The following is a 17,721-nucleotide window of genomic DNA, read 5'->3' as shown; positions in this document are numbered from 1 at the left end:
GATTTTTTAATTCTCATTTCTTTAATAATAATAAAATATTCGTTGAAATGGCTATTTTTTTAGTTGAATTCACCAATTACACGTGCTGTCATTTCTTAGCTTAGGCACACTTAATTTCCATCTTCCATAATCTTTTAGTTGAATTAGAGAAATAAAACGTTTACAATTTACATAAATGGTTGAATTGGCTTCTGCAATTTGCAGCTATGTGGCGCACTGTCACCGAAAAAACGTTAACACCGTAATGACTACTAGCCATTAGATGGCACACTACTACCGAAAAGAATTTTTCAGTCGCGGTTGTCTTTTCTATATTGGCAGGTATAAATACGATGTTGTATTGGAGAAAAAGACATGAACGAAACGTGAACTTCTTTTTTGAAAATTTTTCTTCTAAATCGCTGTTTTCTTCATTCGACTTCGCGAAATCGACTCTCTTACTGAAAACTTTGAGCACTCGGAAAACAAAAACCGAATACAAGTAGTACACCGGACGGCGTAGCCCGGAAGGTTGGATGATACAAAAACCATCATTTGACATATACAATTACAGTGCAACATTCGAAACTCCCTTCACTGTTCCGCGTAAAAACATTATTACGCACAATCGCTTCAAATGCGCACCAATTCTGAATAAATACACTTCCCACTAAGAGTTTACGGCATTCTTACATATCGGTTTAGAAATCTAAATATGGATATATCGTAAAACATGCAAAAAACATCAAAACAATTTGCAAGCAGTTTCAACAAGACTACACCCAAACCTCCGTTTACGAACACTTTTTATACGTAACCTCTTTTTACGTACCTCTTTTTACGAACCAAATCCCAAATAACGTAAACTTTTTTTACGAACCTACTTCGTAAAAAGAGGTTTTGTCATTCATCGAAAGCGAATTCCGACTCCGTGGAAACTACTACAATAGAGGTATTTTTGGAACGGGTTTAAAGAGTAGATTCCGGAAAATGATGTTTGAGGTGTTTTGGAAATCCAAGATGGCGACTTCTGGTTGATTGATATTCCTTGAAAACCCTTACAATATGGATATTTTCGGAACGGAATTGATGAGTAGATGTCAGAAAACGATGTTTGAGGTAGTTTTGAAATTCAAGATGGCGACTTCCGGTTTGTTGATATTCTTTGAAAACCCTTACAATATGGATATTTTCGGAACGGAATTGATGAGTAGATGTCAGAAAACGACGTTTGAGGTAGTTTTGAAATTCAAGATGGCGAATTCCGGTTTGTTAATATTCCTCGAAAACCCTTACAATATTGATATTTTCGGAACGGGGTTAATGCCCAAGTAACATTTTTAATATTAATAAATACTTGTAGCTATCTTCAATGCTACATAATAAATCTTGCATTAAAACTTTAAACTCCACGAAAGCCTACTGAAAACCTCTATAAGAGCATGTTCCTACCAAGTGGACCATTCTTCATAAGGTTTATAAAGCAAAGTGAAGAATCATCATAAAGCTGCGTTAAAACTACAAATTCAAGAAAATTTTGAAACCAGCTTTACGATCAACATTAAATTTATTTGGATGGAATAAATTCCACTATGAATAAACTGTCGTTTTGGTAATATTTTTCTTGATTATATGTGTGTCATATCTGCTTTGAATGCAATCAGTAAGAATTTATTGGATTTTATTTACAAGGTTGAGGCTTTTACCGAACGTGAAAATTTCATGCGCTTTTATTTTTATCGTGAATGTATGGATAAAAATAAGAATTATAACTAATCGTCTTGAAATAAATACGGTTTTTGCGAAAGTTTCCATGATTTATGAAAACTATTTTCTGTGATTTATCGTCTTTTTGTATGAAACTATTTCGTGGCGATAAAACTTGTGCATACGTTTTGAAAATGAATCATAAAAGTCCATCATACTTCCTCGTTTTTGCATTTCTAAGTTTATTTAATGTCAATAAAGGCTACGGCAAAGAACATCATAATGGCGGCCATGAAATTTTCTTTAATGCAAATTACACTTAATCTAAGAAGCAATAAATCAAATAGCCCACAACAGGAGTGTCATAAATGTACTTTAGAGCCCTCAAATTTGCTCTGAGTGAAATTGTCATTCAATGAACACGCGCACACACAAATCTAGATTTATAAAAGAATTTTACTGACAATAATGCTTAAAAAAAAATTTTAAAGCAATATTAAGAGCGTTTGCATGGTTTTATTCTAGTACAAATTGATTTATTTTTAGTCCAGTTGTTAGTCTAGGTAAAAGGTTTTATAGAAGCTTTAAAAACTATGATATTACTTGTCAAAAGCGACACTTATTATAGTTGTTATAAAACAAGTAGTGATTGAACAATCAATTACAAAACTCCTATAAATTATAATCAAAACCATAAGGCATTCGAATTGTTACTTGGGTGAGTAGATGTCAGAAAATAATGTTTGATGTAGTTTTGAAATTCAAGATGGCGACTTCCGGTTTGTTGATATTCCTTGAAAACCCATACAATATGGGTATTTTCGGAACGGTATAGTGTTTTAAAGGAATAAAGAGTTAAAGTAAAATGGCAAAAACTTTCAAAAGATAATAATCAACCGGAAGTCACTGTTTTGCATTTCAAGATCACCTCAAATATAATTTTCCGACGTCTACTTTTAAATCTCTTTCCGTATTGTAAGGCCGACGTCTACTTTTATTTCTCTTCCCGTATTGTAAGGGGTTTCAAGGAATATCAACAAATCGGAAGTTACCATCTTGGATTCAAGAACCACCTCAAACATCGTGTTCTGACAACTAATCATCAATCCCGTTCCGAAAATACCCATATTGTAAGGGTTTTCAAGGAATATCAAGAAACCGGAAGTTGCCATCTTTTAACTAAGAATCACCTCAAACATTGTTTTCTGACATCTACTCATCAATCCCGTTCTGAAAATATCCATTATGTAAGGGTTTTCAAGGAATATCAAGAAACCGGATGACACCATATTGGATGTCAGAACCACCTCAAACATCGTTTTCTGATATCTACTCATCAATCCCGTTCCGAAAATATCCATATTGTAAGGGTTTTCAAGGAATATCAACAAACCGGAAGTAGCCATCTTGAATTTCAAAACTACCTCAAAGATCGTTTTCTGATATCTACTCATTAACCCCGTTCCGAAAATACCAATATTGCAAGGGCTTTCAAGGAATATCAATAAACCGGAAGTCGCCATCTTGAATTTCAAAACTACCTCAAACATCGTTTCCTGATATCTACTCATTAACCCCGTTCCGAAAATACCCATTATGCAAGGGTTTTCAAGGAATATCAACACACCGGAAATCGCCATCTTGAATTTCAAAACTACTTCAAACATCGTTTTCTGACATCTACTCATCAATTCCGTTCCGAAAATACCCATATTGCAAGGATTTTCAAGGAATATCAAGAAACCGGAAGTCGCCATCTTGAATTTCAAAACTACCTCAAACATCGTTTTCTGACATCTACTCATCAATTCCGTTCCGAAAATACCCATATTGCAAGGATTTTCAAGGTATATGAACAAACCGGAAGTCGCCATCTTGAATTTCAAAACTACCTCAAACATCGTTTTCTTACATCTACTCATCAATTCCGTTCCGAAAATACTCATATTGCAAGGATTTTCAAGGTATATGAACAAACCGGAAGTCGCCATCTTGAATTTCAAAACTACCTCAAACATCGTTTTCTGACATCTACTCATCAATTCCGTTCCGAAAATATTCATATTGTAAAGGGTTTTCAAGGAATATCAAGAAACCGGAAGTCGCCATCTTGGATATCAGAACCACTTCAAACATCCTTTTGTGATATGTACACCTTAACCCCGTTCCGAAAATACCCATATTGTAAGGATTTTTTTAAGGAATATCAACAAACCGGAAGTCGCCATCTTGAATTTCAGAACCACTTCAAACATCGTTTTCCGACATCTACTCATCAATTCCGTTCCGAAGATACCCATATTGTTAGGGGTTTTAGGCAATCTCAATAAACCGGAAGCCGCCATCTTGGATTTTGAAACGAACCCAAACATCATTTTCTTGCACTTACTCTTCACATCCGTTCCGAAAATAAACATATGATGCGCGGTTTCCACAATAATTACACAAAACTTTTTTTACGAAGTAAATTCCAAATAACGTAAACTTTTTTTACGAACCAAATCCCAAATAACGTAAACTTTTTTTACGAACTAGGGTAAAGTGTTATAATATGCCCCCCTTAAGAAAACATTGAGATATTTCCAAGTGTATTGATATATTTTCCTCGAGAATGTAAGTATTTCATTGCAATACGGATGAGGAACATAACTTTCAATGACTCCAATAGAAAAGATGAGAATTGATTTATATAAACTCATTTTCTAAAACGGCCACATTCTTAGTTTTTTTCGCTCGCCTCAGACATAATGCCCCAGCAGCCGTAAAATGTGTCTCACAACAAACCAGTGGCATGACATACAACAAAAGACATTTTATCCCACAAAAATGATGCATTATGCTTCTTGAAATGTCCATAAAGTTACTGTTTTGAGATAATCAGTATGTCAATGAAATGGCGGATAAAACATCTATTTAGTCGAAGCAAAACCTTACATCGAAAAGCTGCCAAATGAAATTTTTAGTTTTTTCATACTTTCCTGCAAACGACAACCACCAAAATTGCATAGCAGAAAGATCCTACGAAAAGATAGTGTTAGTGATAAAACTTTGGTTCAGAAAAGTCTTCAATGCTTAAGAAAGGAAAGGGGGCATTTTGGCTAGCAGGGACGCTTTATAAGACTTTCCCCTACCTCTTTTTACGAACCCCCGTTTAGTTCGTAAATGGAGGTTTCGGTGTATTCTTTTCAATGGATTATTTTGCTTTGACACTTCTCATGAGTTTTTGGCTAATAAACTTGTTAATAAAAAAAATCATTTTTGTTTCCTTCGTGCTGTCTTTCAGTAGTGATGGTGATAGATAGAGTCATATTTTCTGATTTTGTTCACGGAATTAGTTGCCAATGAGAACTTCGTGTTGGATTGAAATATTGCTGATTTGTGTCCAGGATATTCGCCAACTAAATACATTCTCTAAAATTAGGAGCTTTTTCCAGAAAAGTAAATTCTCAATTTTAACTAAATTCATAGTTGTTTTTGAAATTTTGTTGTTAAAATTAACTAATTCAAAAACGGTAATACGAATTAGGCGCCGAGCTAATTTCGGTCGTTCCGTGCTGTTATGCCAAAATTAGTTTGTTTGGCCATCAAGAGCAGGATAAGCAATTTGTAAGATTAACAGATTCCATGTACTTTTATGATAATCACTCTTGGTTTTTTGATTCCTGTAACTCCGGAACCGTAGATTGGATCTGAATAAAATTTAGTTTGGTAGAAATCGTTTAAACCATCTCTGAGAAAAGTTAAACACATACAATTTCATTTTTCGATTGCCTGAATCACGCAGTGATTCCGGAACCGAAAGTTGAATCCGGATAAAATTCAGTAGCATTGTATAGGATGATATGACATTTCAGTTAAATCTGTGTTCGTGTTCACTGAAGCAACTTTTTTCAATTGCAGGATTTTATTTTTTCGAGATGGTAACCCTACCAATCCACTCTGTTACCGCCGGAAACAGTTTCAAAGTGTTGAGTTTTCGATTCGTTTTTCATTTTCTAAGGATAGTTATAGTTACAACAAAAAATAAATAAATAAGTGGACTCAGAACTAAGAGTTTCTCGTGCAGCTTTGCATTACCCGCAGAAGCAAATGGACCAGAAGTTGAATGCAGTCCAATGTCAGTCCTTCACGCCATGTTTGCTACGCGGCAGAGCATGAAAATTCAACGTAAACGGTTCCGATTCGTTTTTGCTCTGAAACCCAATGGTGGATTAGGTCAATCTCTTCCGAAGATGGGGCTCGATTCTCGGTTTACGGTTTACGTAAGTTTAAAACACCGGAATTGCGCTGAGCGTAGAAAGAAACGGAGGTCAAAAGAAAACATCTCGCCATCAGTTGACATCTAGATGGTGGACCCGAAGTCAGTCCATACATCACCCGGTGAAATACATTAGCTCTAAATCTCCATCAATCTCTCTTCCCGTACCCATCGTTTGTGTATGGATTGCAGTGTATATCCAATAAATGCTCCTTCGGGGGCACACAATCCTCGGGTTCGGTTGTAAGTATGGTGCATTCTTCGCCTTTTCGCTCGCAACCAGTTGAAGCAAGATTTATGTTTCGAAATACGTTCCCATCGTCCTACCCGTAATAAATCTCGTCGGTGAAACAGGACTAAACCCGTAATCGGATGAGTGCGGTGAGACAACACTGGGTAGCTCATGAACACTTGGGCGACCGGGCGATGCAGCCGGTCCCAAGCCTGGCTGTTCGAAAATTTGTTTAGACCTTTTGTCCTCGTCGACGCACAGACATCGATGCCTTCGAATGTTTGAGCAACGACATCGGCCGATTTGAAGTGACTCTGAATAAGACGAATGCAAGGCAATGTCGCTTGTAAAAATTGTGGTGGTCCGAAAAGAACACTTCACTGGGCAACCGTTCCTTTCCGTCCTGATTAATGAGGATGACGAGTAAAACAATGAAACTTATTGAGTGGCTAATTGGATAATTGCTGTCGGGATAAATGGATTGCTGTTGCATCGAAGCTATACTCGAATCCCGAGAATTCAGCATTCCCGAAGCAAAACAAAATTGATTGAGATCCATTTTGCCCAACATGATTATGTCTGAAAAGGAAATTTCATTTAATTAATTACAATCAAGACAATTATAAACAGAATTGATTCTTCCACGAGACCCGTGATTCGACACACAATGTCTTTGTCGTATCCTTCAAAATCAACTTGGCGAAGAGTTTTTGGTTGCGTCGCTATCTTCTTCTTTATGCCTTAACTAACGAAAATTTACCCTTTCATGGAATGTTTTTGCCTTTCTCTATAGAAAGGTATTAGAATTGCTGGAAAAACCGACTTTCGAACGGAGCCTCGGAGACCCATAGTGTTATATACCATTCGACTCAGTTCGTCGAGATCGGAAAATGTCTGTGTGTGTGTGTGTGTGTGTGTGTGTGTGTGTGTGTGTGTGTGTGTGTGTGTGTGTGTGTGTGTGTGTGTGTGTGTGTGTGTGTGTGTGTGTGTGTGTGTGTGTGTGTATGTGCACTTTTCGAAGATATTTGAACGCGCTCAATTTTCTCAGAGATGGCTCAACCGATTTTAACAAACTTGGGCTCGTTTGAAAGCTACTGTGGTTGGTCGGTCATCCATGGAAGTTGACCATCAATGTTAACTTCCCTCTCTGAGCAGCCTAGATAGCCGTGTAGTGTCGGTAGCGGTTTCCCAACTGCTAAGAATAACGCTACGGTCCACCTGTACCGGTGGTATAAGTCCACCAAACAGGTAAGCCGTGTGGCATCCGGCGGAATTATTTTTTACCAAGAATTGATCCACTGGTTTCCTATTCCATGTCGTAAAAGGCCACAAAAATAGGAACTCCTAAGTCAAGGTGTATTTCCGTGCCGATGGCTGAATGGCTGCAGGAGGTTAAACATTGCAGTCGTGAACGGAATATCTTGGGTTTTTCCCTTACTGGATACACGCAATGCTTAGCAATCAACTTCTTTGATCATCGCTTCGGCAGGCCAGAGATTAGAAAGCTGAGTGTCTGTGGGTGTCCTCAAGGTGGTGTACTATCCCCACTTTTATGGAACCTAGTCGCTGATAGTTTGTTAAGGAAACTTATGTCGTTTTCGCTTGAGAAAACTGAAACTGACCCAGGGTAGTTTCATCAAACAAACACTTTTCACGAAACTGTGTTGATTCCGCACTTAGCAACGGGGGTTTGAGTAAAACTGATTTAAAAACCAGGTTGGAAACTGACTCGATTTTCAGTTCAACATCGTTGAAACTAGGTTCGAAACTGACTTCAAACAAACGGTTTGACAGCAGTTAGGGTGGAAACTGGGTTAGGTTTGGCATCAAGCGAAAACAACATTAATAACCTCGGATTTCCGACTTATGGTTTTGCCGACGATTATCATATATTGATGACCGGTATAAGCATTAACACTCTCTTTGATTTAATGCAGCAAGCCCTGCGATCTGTTGAACAATGGTGTTGTCAGGTTTGGATTATCTGTAAATCCGGGCAAAACATCAATGGTGCTTTTCACTCATCGTAGGATAATTACAGGAGCTCGTCCGTTGCAGTTCTTTGGTTCAGGGGTCACTGTGGTCGATCAAGTTAAATACGTCGGGGTTATTCTTGACTCAAAACTGAATTGGTCTGCTCACATTGATTTCAGGATTAAAAGAGCTTGCATGGCTTTCGGTCAATGCAGACGAGCTTTTGGAAAATCATGGGGACTCAAACCCAGATATATTCATTGGATCTACACAACTATCGTTAGACCAATTTTAGCATATGGATGTCTTGTATGGTGGCAGAAAGGAGAAGTCGCGACAGTTCAGTCAAAGCTAAATCATCTCCAAAGGATGGTCCTAATGGCGATGACAGGAGCATTCACGACAACTCCTACTGCTGCTCTAGAGGCGCTACTGTGCATTAAACCACTACATGTGTTCCTAAAACAAGAAGCATTATCTTGTGCATACCGTCTTAGGGTTACAGGGCTTTGGAACAGTAACCCATTAGAATATGCTACCAGTCACACTCGCTTGTGGTCTCAAATGGTTCCGTGAGATGAGTATTTACTCGCTCCTAGTGACCTAACTCTCACATGCAGTTTTCCTTTTAAAACATTCAATGTGAGCTATCCTCTTCGTTAGGAATGATTGTCTGGTTGTCTGGAACGACAACTTGATGAACACATAGTTTGTTTTACGGACGGTTCTCTGTTGAATGGTCGTGCTGGTGCTGGTATCTACTGTCGTGAAATAGGCTGGAGCAGTCTCATTCACTTGGTAGATACAGTACTGTGTTCCAAGCAGAAATCTACGCAATTCTGTGTGGAGTACAATCGGCACTTCAGCAGAGGATCTGTGGTAAACGTATTTATTTTTGTTCCGACAGTCAGGCAGCCTTAAAAGCACTCAGTTCGAATGATTCACGGTCGAATCTAGTGATCGCATGTCGAACTCAAATTGAAGACCTCAGCATTTCAAATGCTGTTTACTTCATATGGGTACCCGGCCATTCTGGTATTACTGGAAATGAATGGGCTGATGAGTTGGCTAGAGCTGGTGCAACGAATGATTTCGTTGGTCCTGAACCAGCTTTACCACTTTCAACTAGTTGGATAAAGCACAAGATACGTTCTTGGGCTGCATCCAAACATGCCAGCTACTGGCGCAGCTTGCAAACTTGCGCTCAGACAAAAGCATTTCTACCAGATTTAAATCTGAAAATGTCAAAGTGTCTACTGCATTTCTCCAAGTATCATTGAAGTATTCTGGTCAGAGCTCTGACTGGACATTGCAAACTCAATTATCACATGGCTACTATTCAACGTGCTGAGTATTATTCGTGTGATTTGTGTGAATGCGATTATGGTACTTCATATCATCTGATATGTAACTGTCCCGCATTGACGCAGCTACGTATCCGGGTTTTTGGTTCTCCATACATGGTTGAGTCTGTGTATGCGGAGCTAAAATTGAAGGATATTCTCTCGTTTCTCACCCAATGTGGTAAGGAGCTATAGTCAGAAGGGTTCATCGTTCTTCCTGGAGTGAATGAATCCTTTCTGTATTCACCTTAAATAGGGTTTAGCAGATTGTTTGGCATCCTTTAAGGGGTACCGAATTTACTTCTGCTCGTACATACTGCGGATCGTTCTGCATTCTTCCGGGAGTGCAGAATGATGTCGCTTTTTTAAGATCTCTAAATCCTCTCGTGGGTTGGAGGTTTTATTAACAGCAGACTGTTCGGGACCTCGTAGAGGTTCAGAATTTCCTTCTGCTTCCACTAAATGTGATCCTCAGCAGATTGTTCAGCATCCCTTAGGGGTGCAGAATTTACTTCTGCTTTTATGTGTTTTTGTGTCGTCAATTTTTCCCATCCTCCTAGTCCAACCCTTACCATTTCCTTTCAATCCTTCCCTCTTATATATCGGGAAAATGATGCTAAAAACAAATTGATGGCAAGGCACAAATCTCCAAATATCAAGGGGAACGTGCCATTTGAGCCAATTTGTTCTGATTCCTGATAACTAACGAAAATTTACCCTTTCATGGAATGTTTTTGCCTTTCTCTATAGAAAGGTATTAGAATTGCTGGAAAAACCGACTTTCGAACGGAGCCTCGGAGACCCATAGTGTTATATACCATTCGACTCAGTTCGTCGAGATCGGAAAATGTCTGTGTGTGTGTGTGTGTGTGTGTGTGTGTGTGTGTGTGTGTGTGTATGTGTGTGTGTGTGTGTGTGTGTGTGTGTGTGTGTGTGTGTGTGTGTGTGTGTGTGTGTGTGTGTGTGTGTGTGTGTGTGTGTGTGTGTGTGTGTGTGTGTGTGTGTGTATGTGCACTTTTCGAAGATATTTGAACGCGCTCAATTTTCTCAGAGATGGCTCAACCGATTTTAACAAACTTGGGCTCGTTTGAAAGCTACTGTCGGGCCATTGATCAAGTTCGAAGATCAAATGGCTGTGACTTTTGGTTCCGGAGATATGATTGTATAAGTGACGTAACCGACAAAAATCGTGCTATTTGAACGCGCTCAATTTTCTCAGAGCTGGCTGAACCGATTTGAACAAACTTGGGCTCGTTTGAAAGCTACTGTCGGGCCGTTGATCAAGTTCGAAGATCAAATGGTTGTGACTTTTGGTTCCAGATATATGATGGTATAAGTGACGTAACCGACAAAACACGTTGATTTTTACCGCTCTTATATATATATATATATATATATATATATATATATATATATATATATATATATATATATATATATATATATATATATATATATATATATATATATATATATATATATATATATATATATATATATATATATATATATATATATATATATATATATATATATATATATATATATATATATATATATATATATATATATATATATATATATATATATATATATATATATATATATATATATATATATATATATATATATATATATATATAAGGGTGCCAAAATTTTGGGATCAACTCTATTTTCGTAAAGTTCTAGTGCTCAAAAGTTTAAGCACCTCGAAAGAAGCCTTCATGCAAAATTTGACCTAAATCGGACATGCTTAAGGGGTGCTGCCCGGTGGTAAAGGTTTGGCAATTTTCGATCTTGAAAAAGCACCATAGCGGGGAGTACATGAAATTTCCAAAATCGAAAAGTCCCAAAAAGTCGATTTTTTCAAAAAAACATATTTTCATGAGACTGTTATGAAAGAAGAGAAAGGCATTATCACACCACTAGGTGGATTAAGAAGGGTTTTTTTTTGCGCCATCACTAGAAGGAATGACACAAGTTCTTTTTTTTAAAACGCACCAAATCCTAATTGCATTACTATGCTAAGCTCGGAGTTTTTTGTTCTCTACAATCTTATTTGACATCATACCCTTCGGCAAAAGAAAAATCGAACTAGAGTTTCTCAACTTTTATTAGTCTCATCATTGAACCGAATCAAACCCGACAGTGCAAAACTAATAAGCTCAAATAATTGCAGGTTTGTGTCGGATCGCCTGAATTGAGCTATAAACCCATCAATTTCAAATTTATTATCGTTATTCGGCTTTAGAGGTTTTTTTTTGCATCCGCAAGTTGCGGCTGCATTATCAGAGCGTTTGGGGCTTTGTGGCTTTGTCGTTCTGATATATTGTACCACTGGCTTCTATAACGTACGAGGTTTTCCCCCGGATGTGAACGACACCCGACCAATTGCCATTTTATTCCGCCTTAAAGTTTGACATTGCCATACGATTAAACATGTTCAAGAGATGAAACGTAGAGACTATTTAAGGACTGCCCTCGCAGAGGAAATCGATTCGAAATTATAGCATTGAAACGTTTGTTGGAAATTGTTTTATTTCTTCGAACTAACTATTGAATAAAGAGACAATATTCACTCAAGATTTCTATATAGCAAATGAGTTTTGCGGTAACTTTTGTTCGACTCTTTTGATCGAGTTTAGCATAGTTTGCCATCAATTGCTTGTCACTAGTTCTTAAAGTCCCGCTTAACGGTGGCCCAACAAATTTTCGTTTGGTGGAACTCTGATATGGCGAGAGAATACATATCCTTTGACATTATCTGCACATTGATCGCGGCATACCACTGCATAGCCTTTTTCCGTATTGGCAAGATGCTAAAACCTACCAAAACATTCTGCATAAAAATTTGCAGCTTGAATGCCTTGGTTGTCTCTTTTGGCACAGGTTTCGTCATCCTGGACCACGGACTCAAGCCTCGTCTGTATCTTTACGTACAGCTTCTGCAATTCTATTCTGGTTCATTGTATATCAGAACACATTTTTTAATATTTATTCGTTACCATGGTAATTGTCACAATGAACGCGCATCAAATAGATGAGTTATGTAACCGTTACAGATGGTTTTCGAAAGTAGCTGTCAGACGTTTTTTGAAAGTAAAATAAGAATTTTCCCAAGTTTCATCGGGTTCTTTGGTTACAAATATTCGTGGATGGCCAAAACAGTCCAAGAAGAATCTCACTTTCAGGGGATTTATCGAACAAATAAAATTTATCAAAAGATGGCGCCTATCATTCTGAGCAACCTTGCTGAAGATACTGTATCTCGAAAATCACATTTTTAACGTTTTTAATTGGACTTTTGAACCACTGTTCATCGTTCATCGCAAAAATCCGTCCTACTCGCAAGTTAAACTGGGAATATGGTTCCATATATTTAAATCAACTTTCAGAATCGTATTAGAGGGCTCGTAGGCAAACATGAAGAGTACACGCTTAAAAAAAGTAACTCAAAAATGAGTCCGATTCCACTCATCTGCAGAAAAAGGGGAACAACTCTAATTTAGAGTAACACCTCAAATTTGAGTTCTTCCACTGGAAACGATGTTAGGGTGAAATATACTCATTTACTGAATAATACTTTATTTGTACATAAGCCAAAAATTTAGTTATGAGCAATCAAATTTTGAGTAAAATTTTAGTTCAATTTAATTGACAATTGTGTAGCAATTGTTATTGCGTTATTGCTACCAATGATAAATAATGATCTTCATGAATATTTTCCGGAATAGGTTCTTCATTATTATAAATTATTATTGATTCGTGGTTTGTATCTTTCACGAATGACGGATGGGTATTTTCCATGTGAAGTTTCAGACTTTTGAATCTTTGGTATAGGAAACCACACTCGGAGCACACGAAAGGTTGGTCCGATTTCCTGCTGGTATTCAAATTATGGACAGACCGGAAGTGTTCCTTCAATTATCATGCCACAACCTTTACAATGGCACGAACACTTTAAAAACGTACCCTAAAATTTCCACAGAATTACCAACTAAGTTAACCACACGTACTCAATTTTAACAATAGAAAATGGGGGATGATATTTCAAAATTTTTCATTCCATTCTTGGACGGTTCGCTGAATTAGTAATCCTAAAGTTACTCGTTGTGTAAAACTCAAATTTAGGGTGAGAATTACTCATAACAATCACGGGTAACTTCTGTCAAATTTTGACATTTGCATGTAAAGATTGTCCCAGAAAGTATGGACGCAACCAAAAACCGCTGCCATTTCGCAATAGTTCAGAATTTGTCAATTTTTATGGCTGCGTCTTGTTGTTTACACTCTTCTCTAACCACTTGTGCAGTTGTTTATTCGTTTTCATTAGTTTGTTTCGAAATGCGTGGACCTTCAGCAGAACAACGTCGAAAAATTGTGTACAAATGGTGCACAGAACGCGGACTGTCACTGAGAAAGATAGCAAAAATGAAAGGAGTAAGTAAAAAAGCCGTGCGAAATGCAACCAGGAAGTTCGGTGAGGATAACACCTTTGAGGATAAACCGAAAACGGGTCGAAAAAAAGGTCCTGCCAACCCTTAGTTGAATAAACGTATACTGAAGGCGTTCGAGCAAAAGAAGGAGGTTTTAGTTCGGAATGTGGCCAAAAAAGTGGGCACTTCGAAGTCAAATGTTCTTCGTGCTAAAGAACGTTTGAATCTTCGAACCTATAGGAAGCAACCAAAACGTAGTCCGAAACAAGAAGCATCGATCAGGCCAATACGATACTTGCTGGAAATTTGAGCTGCATAATCATGGATGACGAAACCTACGTGAAACTCGATTACAAATCCTTGCCGGGACCACAATATTATACGGTGTGAGAAGGGCCAATGTTAAACCAGTCCGAGACATCGATTGAAGTCGAAAAATTTGGTAAGAAAGCTATGCTCTGGCAAACAATTTGTAGCTGCAGCAAGATTTCGAAACCCTTCATCACCACTGCTTCAATGAACAGCGAAATATACATCAGGGAATGTTTCCAAAAACGACTTCTACCCATGATTCGAAGCCACAAGGATCCTGTTGTCTTCTGGCGAGATCTTGCTCCTTGCCACTACTCAAAATCAACGGTAGAATGGTATACTACCAAAAATGTCACTTTCGTCCCAAAAGACTTGAATCTACCAAATTGCCCACAACTTCGACCAATTGAGGAATTTTGGGTACTAACGAAGGCACATCTTAGGAAATATGTCTCGGCAGCCGAAACCATTAAACAGTTCGAAAAAGATTGGAAAAAAGTGTCAAAACTTGTCGCCAAGAAGTCTGTACGGCATTTAATGAGGAACGTTCGCAAGAAGGTGCGCCAGCTAGTCTACAATGGCTACGTAGCAAACGCTGAGAATAATATTCTGTTGTTGTAATCTAATATTATCAGTATATCGAATAAAATTTGAATATCTATCACTTGTGAATTATTTACAGCGAAATCAAAGTGCGTTCATACTTTCTGAGACAGTCTTTAATCTTTAACCGGCCATTTTCTCTATATGACACTCCTCCGGACTTCGGAATTTTTTTGAAAATCTGAGCGAATTCTAAACCTAATTTTCTATATTTAAAAAAGGTATAAAGTTCATGCTAAAAATACTTTCGACTTATTCTGAACGTCAGTTTTTGGCCGAATCGGTCTCTTAATTCGTGCAAAAGAAATAATGATTTGCCACATTCACGACGTGTGCAAAGTTCGGAACTCGATCATCTTTTCTATTGTTATTTTTTTGGAAATCGGTCAGTTATTCAAATACTATTTTTTTTAAAGGATTTCAGGGAAATTTGAGGTGAGTTTACTGGTAAAATGAACCACAACTCTAATATCACAAGGGCAAAAGTTGATGACATATTTTCATCATTTCAATCACTGGCATTTAATTCAATCTCCAACAACGATCGGTTCTATTGCTCGTCGAAATACTATCTCTTTTTTCCGTTTCCGTTCACAGCGGGATATTGAAATATGGATATTTGTGCGTGTTTTATTTGAAAAAAAAAACCTATGTGTTCATTCAGTATTTTCTCGTTCTTATTTCTTCCTTCCTGCTCTCCTTCAAAACGTGACTTACTGTGGATGTTTACGTCTTCTTACATTTGTGCATTGAATGATCGCAATCAAAACTACCATGTGTCTGTGACAAATCGCCACATCGCAAATAATCAAAAAAAAAAAAAACATGACTGTGTAATGCCGCCGAAACTTTTGTACTCACGTATGCATTCTCTGTTTTCTATTGGATTTTATCAAATCGTGCTCAATCATTACTTAACCACTTGTTCATGTGTGTATGTATGTGTGTGTGCGTGTGAATTTATTTCCCTTCATTTTTATCCCCAATGTATCTAACCTAACCACTAAATCTAAAAATGCTTCATCATCATCATCCGTTTTGCCACGTTCGAATCATTTGTCCTTGTTTGCCCCATGCGATCCTGGGTTTTTGTGTGCGTGCATGTGCGTGTGCGTGTGTGCATTAACGATGAAACGATGACATATGTGAAAAAAAAACATATCACACTATTCGGCATTGGAAATCCGAACCAAAACCGGCTCCTGAATGGGTGATTTATCATTGCATGTTTTCTCTGCGGGTTGTTGCTAATCGTGTGCTATCATGACACAATCGTTCCAATATGAATTGTGATTAACAACAACGTGAACAACAACGCCAACAACAATGCCAATTGCCCTTTTTCCTACGCTCGATCACTCGATCACAACTCTGCACTTTGTTGTGTGTTCTGCATCGGTGTCTCTTACTTTCACACTTTCCAATTGCACTGCTGACTATTTTTTCATATTGTTTGGGTGTTATTGTGTGATGGGAATTGTTTGTGCTTTGCACGCTGCGAATACAAATAAAAAAAAAAAAATGTTCCCTGACCGTGCGTCTGATTGAATCCACACTACTGGATGGATGTGGGGATGTGTTTGTACATTCATGCCTGCGGGTGGGTGTATGAATGTCCTCCCCGGGGGGATGGCTCCATTGTATGGACACGGCTGTGAATGAACTTCCGAGAGTCCACATGTGGTGTTTCTGTTAAATTGAAAAATCTCTTCCCCTCCTTCCCAACCCCCCACCCGGTGTGAACTCCGCCTGAAAAATCGCCGTCCATCGATAACTCCGGCTGTGCCACCGCCATTGTAATTAATATCGGATCGCTCACGCTCTTGTGAACTCGATAACACGGAACGGAACAAAAATCGACGATAAAACCGAACCGAACCGAACGAATGAAACAAATTGCGCTTTTGCATCGTTCCCTCGTTCCCGCCTTAAACATCATAAATAAATTTATCATTCAAATACGCTATCTTTGTGACATCCTGTCGTATCTGCCGACATGGCAACGCATCCGGTTCCTATTAATTCCTGCAATCGCCAACTCAACGCGCCATTTCTGTTACGTTATGGAACCAATTTTGCTAACGCGTCACTTTCCTTTTTCTCCTTACATAACTCCCACACCCCCCCGGGAACCTATGACACTACTGATCCTGTCCGCACTTCCCGCACCCACTCTGGATGCAATAAAAACTTCTTATCGCTTCGAACGACTTTTCATGCTCACGATGGATGGAAATGGAAATGCAAAACGAAAACGAAAAAAAAAATCAACCGCGCGTAATCATCATTTACTGTTGACGATTTTTGCTCGCACGCGGTCTCTCCTGATTTTGCCCGATGTTAAAACTCTTGCTGGGCTGGAAAAATGATGACAATGGGGAAATTTTCTATCGGGCAACTCCCTGCATTCGAAACACAACACCTCGCAAAACATATGCGGAAATATGTGCTTGTTTGGCTGTCTCTTTCTCTCTCTCTCTCTCTCTCTCGTGATTTCCCCCGCCCCGACGACATTCGCTGGCTCATCGGATGTGGATTTGCTTCCTACCAATCGACTCCGACTCGATTTCTGCTTTTTCGATCGAAACAGCATGGGACCCGATCCATTGTGGTAAGTTCGGTTATCGGGGATTCGGTTTCATTTCAACAGCCACAGGCTGTTGCAATTAGAGTTTGATTCGTACATGAATGATTATGACTCTGGTTGCACTTGATTGCGTGCCCGTGGTTTTTCCATGCGGAGTTGTCATATCGGTGTCATATTTTCTGCGGACGCGCTAGGACCGTTTTTTTTTCGTTTTCGTTCCGTTGCCGTTGCAATATTGATTTATTTGCCGACGCTTGTTTTTCTGCTAAATATTTACAAAACCCGGAGCA

At 38.4% G+C, this 17,721-nt stretch overlaps 1 protein-coding gene across 6 annotated transcripts in view; it reads left to right on the top strand.

Moving 5' to 3' along the window:
* Positions 1 to 17,721, top strand: part of LOC131430485 (ras-specific guanine nucleotide-releasing factor 2-like) — a 499,968-nt gene that overhangs the window by 198,131 nt on the left and 284,116 nt on the right. For 4 of the 6 annotated variants that reach the window (XM_058595510.1, XM_058595507.1, XM_058595508.1 and 1 more), the window contains one exon: positions 17,435 to 17,455. The exons of the other annotated variants lie outside the window; for them this stretch is intronic. In XM_058595510.1, coding sequence (XP_058451493.1) covers positions 17,435 to 17,455 — 21 coding nt within the window. The remainder of the gene's footprint in view (positions 1 to 17,434; positions 17,456 to 17,721) is intronic. 6 annotated transcript variants of the gene reach the window in all.

The sequence above is a fragment of the Malaya genurostris genome, chromosome 2 (assembly GCF_030247185.1).
Source record: "Malaya genurostris strain Urasoe2022 chromosome 2, Malgen_1.1, whole genome shotgun sequence".
In the NCBI taxonomy this organism is placed as follows: domain Eukaryota; kingdom Metazoa; phylum Arthropoda; class Insecta; order Diptera; family Culicidae; genus Malaya; species Malaya genurostris.
The sequence above is the reverse complement of the archived record's forward strand: the minus strand, read 5'-3'. Positions and strand labels throughout refer to the sequence as shown.